The sequence below is a fragment of the Saimiri boliviensis genome, chromosome 2 (genome assembly GCF_048565385.1).
Source record: "Saimiri boliviensis isolate mSaiBol1 chromosome 2, mSaiBol1.pri, whole genome shotgun sequence".
In the NCBI taxonomy this organism is placed as follows: Eukaryota; Metazoa; Chordata; class Mammalia; order Primates; family Cebidae; genus Saimiri; species Saimiri boliviensis.
Window position 1 is genome coordinate 126,071,939 of NC_133450.1, and position 7,068 is coordinate 126,079,006.

Genomic DNA, 7,068 nt, shown 5'->3' on the forward strand with positions numbered 1-7,068 from the left:
TATCTTGCAGTGTCACCTAGGTTGGAGTGCAGTGGCACAAACATAGCTCACTGCAGCCTTGAACTCCTTGGTCCAAATGATCCTCCTGCCTCAACCTCTCGAGTAGCTAGGACTACAGGCTCATGCCATCATGCCTGACTAATTTTTTAACTTTTTTTGTAGAGAAAACGGTCTCCCTATGTTGCCCAGGATGATCTCAAATTCCTGACCTCAAGAAAGCCTCTCATCTGAACCTCCTAAAGGACCAGAATTATAGTCATGTGCTACCATGCCCAGCTGAAAACTTATACTTAATAAGTTAATGATTCAGTTTCTCAGTTTCACTATTCACATTTCAAGCACTTAACAGCCACAGATGACGTAGCTACTGTACTAGCCAGAGCAGTTCTAGAGAATAGTGATGGCCTTGGATCTTCAGTAAATCAATCACTTGAATCTTTGTGCCTAGGCTGGTGCCATTCAACACGGAAAGACAAAGGAATTAGAAGTCAGTCCATCTGCCCTTAAAAGATAAAGGAATATGTGGTTTTAAGATCATAAATATGTGTTCAGAAAAAAGACAGATGGTGTGTATGAGTGTATGGGTTCTAAAAGACATTGTGAGGTGAGACTTTGAGACCTGAAAGTCCATAGCAGTTGGGGAGAGATCTCATGTAGGGCAGAAGCCCAGTGTCAGGAAGGTACAGGGTTTGGGTGGAAAATCAACCTAAGAGACCAATAACAGATAATGGGTAAGAACATATGCTCTCTGGGTGGGTGCAGTGGCTCACACCTGTAATCTCAGCACTTTGGGAGGCTGAAGCAGGCGGATCACCTGAGGTCAGGAGTTAGAGACCAGCTTGGCCAACATGGTGACCGTGTCTCTACTAAAAATGAAAAATTAGCCAGGTGTGGTGGTGCACACCTGTAGTCCCAGGTACTCGGGAGGCTGAGGCAGAAAAATCACTTGAACCGGGGAGGTGGAGATTGCAGTGAGCAGAGATCATGCCACTGCACTCCAGCCTGGGTGACAGAGTGAGACTACATCTTAAAAAAAAAAAAAAAAAGAAAAAAGCATATGCTCTCAAGTCATGTTCACTGGGTGTGAATCCTGACACTGCTACTACCTAACTGCTTAACCTTGGGCAAATCATGTAACTTCCCCTTTCCTGTTTATCTGGTTATAAAATAGGGATAAGAATATTTCATATGGATGCTGTATTAAGTGAACTAACAAATATATAAATAATTCAGAGTAGTGCTTACAACTTAAGTGCTGAAGAAATTTCGGCTGCTATTATCTGAGCATGACCATTTGCTCTTTGGGGTGTACATATAACAAACCATCCAGAACTATTTTATTTGGAACTTGTATCTTAAAGCATTAAGCCTCAGTTTGTATCAACCAATTTAAATTCTAAATGCAGAACCATTTCTCAACATTTCTGAGCCATAGTTTCACCACCTGAAATTTTTGAAATTGTTTAACTTACTTCAGAATATTGTAGTAGAAATTAAATGAGCCCATTCAGGAAGCAGGTAGCTTCTGCTTATTAAGTGTAGCTTTGGGAAAGTTACCTGTTTCTCTGAGCTTCAATTTGCTAATCTGAGAAATAGTTACCATCTTCTTTGGATCAAATATATATATGCAAAATGCTGGGCACAGTTACTGTTACCAAAAATGGCCATTATTATTCCTTAAAAATACCTTAAGGCTTGGTGGCTTAGAGACCTCCAGTAGCTCAGCAAAATCTTCAGATTAATTAAAGGTTTATCCACCTTGAAGTTTAGAGGCCCTTGTATTTCTAAGCCCTCAGGCATTTATGCAGGCTGGGACCAGAAAGAACACATTTTTATTTCCTTATACCTGTGGTTTTAGAGGGTGGACAAATAGGAACCTCAAAAAAGAATAAACCAGACAACCAACTTAAGTGAAGGTAGATGGTTGTTTACAGAAGTCAGTGCCTCAGCAACGACATCATGATCTTTCTCTCTCAGAAATGAACTGTAGGGAATTTAAATGGATAATCAGAAACGATTTAGATATGGAAAAGATAGCTTTGCATTTCATCTTGTTTCAACAAGTACTAAACGTACACAGCTTGAATTTTTTAACTTTGCAAGAACAGATTTATTTATACATTTTACTTCTCATCTTTATTTCTACAATATTTCATGGTGAATAAGTTGTACTGATTGACATCTTTAAAATAATTTATCTTCATTTGATTCTCAACCACTTATTCATGATTATCCTCTAGCTATGGGGTCACAGAGTTGTTCTTTTAAGATACTAGAGAGATCTCAACATTTTTCACTCACTTAGTGTAACTTATACAGAATTAAAGATCTTCATGTTTGAGTAATCATTCAGAACCTCCATTCTCTTTCTTAGTCCCATGGACAACTTTCCTGTGTGTCTTCTGCCTTCAAACCTCTCCCTTCTTGTCAGGACTCTAGTCACTGGATTTGGAACCTTCCCTAACGGTCTACCTCATCTTAACTTCATTCCTGTACTTTTCTAAGTTCACATTCACAGATGGGGGATGGGAGTAGGACTACAACGTATCTTTTATTTTTTCTTCTAAGGGTTCCTACTATGATGAGACAATGTAAAATGTATAGATTGCCCCAAAAGTGTAATGAAAATATATCCTTGACAAATGAAATTTGTGCTACCCACCAATTTCTCAACTCTAGCTTTATCCCACTAGGAAGAAAATGCCAGCCAGTATTAGGCGTGCACACTACAGGCTTGCAAGAAAAGCATATTAGTCAATACAAAGGTTAACATGTATTGAGCCCCTACTTTATATCCAGTTCTTTACTAAGTGCTAGGGATAGAAGAAAGAAAAAGGTACCAATCCCTGCTCTTGTGGAGCTCATTCTGGTAGCCTGGACTGGTTCCATGACTTTGGTCACAGTAACAGCATAGTATTCGCAAAGTGAGCAAACCAGTTATCCTCATCACCTCAATCAGTAAAAGAACTTAGTGACAGTCATTACAGATTGATCATACACTACCCATTTAAACAAAAATCTGTAAAAGTTGAGGGAATGAAGATGAGTTAACTTTTTTTGAAGTTAATTACTCATATATGGTGTTGGAACCCTAGGGGAAAGCAAAATGAAAAGCAAATCAGATGAAAAGAGGGTAAGGTTCCTGCCTGCTATCTTGATTCCCTTGGTCACCCTTACCCCTCACCAGCTAGGAACTAGAGACACTTGTTCTGCTTATGTGCTCTGAGGTGTGAACAGAGCACCTTAGAGCAAGTTGCCATTTCAAGTCATTTCCAAACACTCTGAAAATGTTACATAATCATAGGATAAAAGAAAGAGATAATAACTATTGTCAGAGTCTAAATACCTCACTTTTATAGGTGAAACAAAGGTTTTAGAATGTGACTTGATTAGGGTCATGTAACTGTAATAGTACTATAAGCTGCCTGAGAGTAGTAACCTTATCTGGCTTAGGTGACCTTTATATTCTCAGATACTTGTATGTGGCTAGCAGGTAAATGCATATTATGGAATGAAACAATTTAAATAATGAGTCAGAAATGCACCATTTAAATACTTTTTCTACTGCCATAATAATTTGAAATTTTTGAACAGGTTTAAGATTCAAAATAGGCCGGGCGCGGTGGCTCAAGCCTGTAATCCCAGCACTTTGGGAGGCCGAGGCGGGTGGATCACGAGGTCAAGAGATCAAGACCATCCTAGTCAACATGGTGAAACCCCGTCTCTACTAAAAATACAAAAAATTAGCTGGGTATAGTGGCGCGTGCCTGTAATCCTAGCTACTCAGGAGGCTGAGGCAGGAGAATTGCCTGAACCCAGGAGGCGGAGGTTGCGGTGAGCCGAGATAGTGCCATTGCACTCCAGCCTGGGTAACAAGAGCAAAACTCCGTCTCAAAAAAAAAAAAAAAAAAAAAGATTCAAAATAAAAAAAAATTTCAGGTTAGTCTAACAAATGTTGACATCATTTACCCATGTGTTGTTAAAAATTATTTAAAAGAGAATAGTTTGTGCTACAGACTAATAGTCTTGGCTTCTGCTCTCAACACTTTCTGATCTTTGTACCTCTTTTGCATTAGATAGAGGAAGAAAGAAGCTGAACCAGATTTTGCTGCCTGTTCACCCAGTAAGCCTTTTACAATAGCTGTTATTTGGTCCCAGCTGTTGCGCTAAATTTAGGTTTTTGGCTTATCTGTAACTGTTCTGTCTCCCATTACCAAGGTTAATTGCAAAGTGATTGTAGAACTAGTAAAAACTTCAGTTCATTTTTTTAAAACTACAAAACACAGTATTCAATAATATCAAAGTCAAATCCACTGGGATTTAACATTTGTAGCATTTTATAGATTAAAGAACTATTGCCATTTGTCAGTTTCATCTTCATGATGCGAGAACATTTCAGAGAAAATGAAATGCTACCCTCCCGAATGTCCTCTCTGCTCCAATTAGATATAATCATGGAGTTAAGGGTAACGATTTCAGTTGTACATGTTATTTTACTGTATATATCTAAACACTAGAAAATAATACTTTTTAAATATTTCATAATGCTTTCTTCATAAGAACTTTATCTGAGGCCAAAAAAAAAATAGAATTGCCAATCTTGCACTTGATAAAACTCTTCTGAGGTGAAAACAGTACATACTCATTGTAAAAAATTTTGAAACAGAAGAGCACAAATTTAAAAAAAAAAAAAAACCGTCTTTAGACTTGTCCTAGTACTTTCCTGTTGTGGTCCTTTTATGCAAAATTACATCTAAAAAAACCTTTTTCTAATGAAACTAAACAGCCTTGCAAATTTTTACTTGTCACCATTTGGTCTCACGCCCCACATGTACTTTGTCTATAAACTGAGTAGCTAATAGCTGCAGCTCTTGTTAGGATTGCCTTTTTTAAGCACAGCAGATTCTTGTCATCTGTTTGTGTTTAAATGACGACAGCATCACAACACGAAATGTCATCATGTCACATTGCTATAGCACAACAACACAATTACAGCTCCCCAACAATAACATGCTGTCAAAGTGTCCTGCCCATGAGTCAGTGTTTTAGAAGTTATGAAGGTTATTTTTAGCACAGCGAGTATCTTGGAAGCTTGGGTTCTGAATCGTACTAAAATCCCTGGTGATTTGGGAAAATCTAGGATGGGGGTGGGCTTCCTGGTTCTTAAATTCTCCCACTCCCTGACCCGCGTAGCTGCCCACCCTCCTGTGCCTGCCACATTAAACCTGGTTCCATTTTGCGCTGCAATACACTTGGGGCTCGATCACAACTCTGCGCCAACATCCCGTGTGGAGGAGGAGGAGGAGGAGCAGGAGGAGGAGGAGGAGGCGGCTATAATTATCCTCCACGTCTGGGGCAGGCCCTTGGATGACATCTCCCCAGTTACCCTGCGCTCTAATAGCGCAGCTCCAATTCCTGGTCTCAGAATCCAGGCCCGCCTCGGCCGGCTAGGAGTGCAACCGAAGTGCCTGGGGCCTCTCGGGCTTCCCGGGCTCCGCCGGTGCCTCCGACGCCCTCGCACCCGCCGGTCACCTGCACCGAAAATCCGACCCCCAACCTAGCGCCCTGGGGCGAGCGGCGGTGTTGCCACAGCAACCGGGAGCCAGGGCCGCGGAGGCCGCCGGGGAGGAAGTGACGAGCTGGGTGGGTTGGCTGTTGTTGAGGCACGTGACCCAGGCAGTGTTTTGACAGGGCAAACAGCAGAGAAAGAACTGGCCGAGCGAGGGGGACGGGGAGCCGGGGCGCCAGAGCGAGAGACAGCGGGCGGGCAAGGAGCTGGCAGCGGCGCTGGGCAAGCGGGCGGGCCGGAGCGCCGGGCGGGGGAAGCCCGGGGGCCGCGGGCTCGGGAGCCAGGCAGGCAGGGCGAAGGGCTGCGCGCAGGGAGCGAGCGAGGCGGCGGCTGAGGCGCGGGTGGATGGCCACAGGGACGCCGGGGAGCCGCTTCGGGCTGGTGGTCTCGGGCCCCCACCGTCCCCTGAGGCAGCCCCGGGGGGCGCTGCGCTGCACGTTCCGCTCCTGCCGGCTCTGCGCGCCTCGGAGCCTGGGGTCTGAGGTGGGAGTGTGATGTGAGCCGCTGGGCGAGCGGCGGAGAGAAGTGCCAAGAGGAGGCGGGTTCGGGACGGGAGAGGAGAGCGAGTTAGTCAGCAGAGGTCGGCCGAGGGGGCCGAGGAGCCGGCCAGCCCGAGAGCGCCATGAAAACAACTCTCCTGCGGGGAGAGGGGCAGGCGCGGCGCTCCGTGCGGCGGGGCTGAAGGAAATCCGGGGCCGCCGCGGGACGGAAGGGGCTGCGCAGAGCGCGGGGCGAGCCCCCGGCTGTAAACACCTCCCTCGGAGCCAGTCGCGGAGGACTGGCTGGGAGTTGGTAGGGTCGCTCCGGGACAGCCCGGAACTGTTTGTTTGGGGCTGGGGGCTGGGCAGGAGGAGGTGGCTCGGGTTTCGGTGTAAACTTGGCGACGGTGCCGCAGGAAGGCTAGCCAGAGGGTAGTTACACAGGTGAGGCCCGGCGGGGCGGGCGGAGCGCTTGGGAGGCACCGGGGACTGGAGGTGCCTGGCTGTGCCCAGGCACCAGGTGGGAGAATTTCCATACCAGCCCTTGCGGAGGTGCCACTGTTTCCAGAGGCGTTTTTGTACGAAGGGGTTAGTTTATGTTGCTCGAATCTTTTTCTTCTTCTTGCCTGTACCTCCAGGTTATAAATAGATCTTGCTTGGTTCAGAGACTGTGTGTCAGGGAAGGACACATTGGCCTGGAGAGCACAGAGGCAGGGAAGAGGGTGCTCGATCCGGAGGAGCTGGGGGAGGCAGTGCAGAGAGAGTTTTGCTTTTTTCAGACCAGCCGAGGGTGCTGTCACCGCAGTTGGTGCCAGGAAGAGGCCTAACTTAACAGTAGTTTACTTGCAAGGTCCGGGTATCAGAATAGGGCCAGATTAATTTTATTTTTATCTCTTTCAGCTTTTTGAAAACGAAGCAGAAGCCGTAGAATCAGCAGCGAGCCTGTTGAAAGAACCCACACGTGCATTTCACAACACTCTGGGTGAAAATTGGATGTGAAAATGAAGCCAGACCGAGGTA

At 45.2% G+C, this 7,068-nt stretch overlaps 1 protein-coding gene across 8 annotated transcripts in view; it reads left to right on the forward strand.

The window, feature by feature from the left end:
- ATOSA (atos homolog A) overlaps positions 1 to 7,068 on the forward strand; it is a 160,619-nt gene that overhangs the window by 58,667 nt on the left and 94,884 nt on the right. For 2 of the 8 annotated variants that reach the window (XM_074394229.1, XM_074394226.1), the window contains exon 2: positions 6,949 to 7,065. In XM_074394229.1, the coding sequence (XP_074250330.1) occupies positions 7,050 to 7,065 (16 nt within the window). In that variant the 5' untranslated portion in view covers positions 6,949 to 7,049. Of the gene's footprint in view, positions 1 to 5,624; positions 5,644 to 5,673; positions 6,637 to 6,948; positions 7,066 to 7,068 lie in introns of those variants that run through there. The other 6 variants (XM_074394230.1, XR_012516426.1, XR_012516425.1 and 3 more) reach the window with 6 other exon arrangements.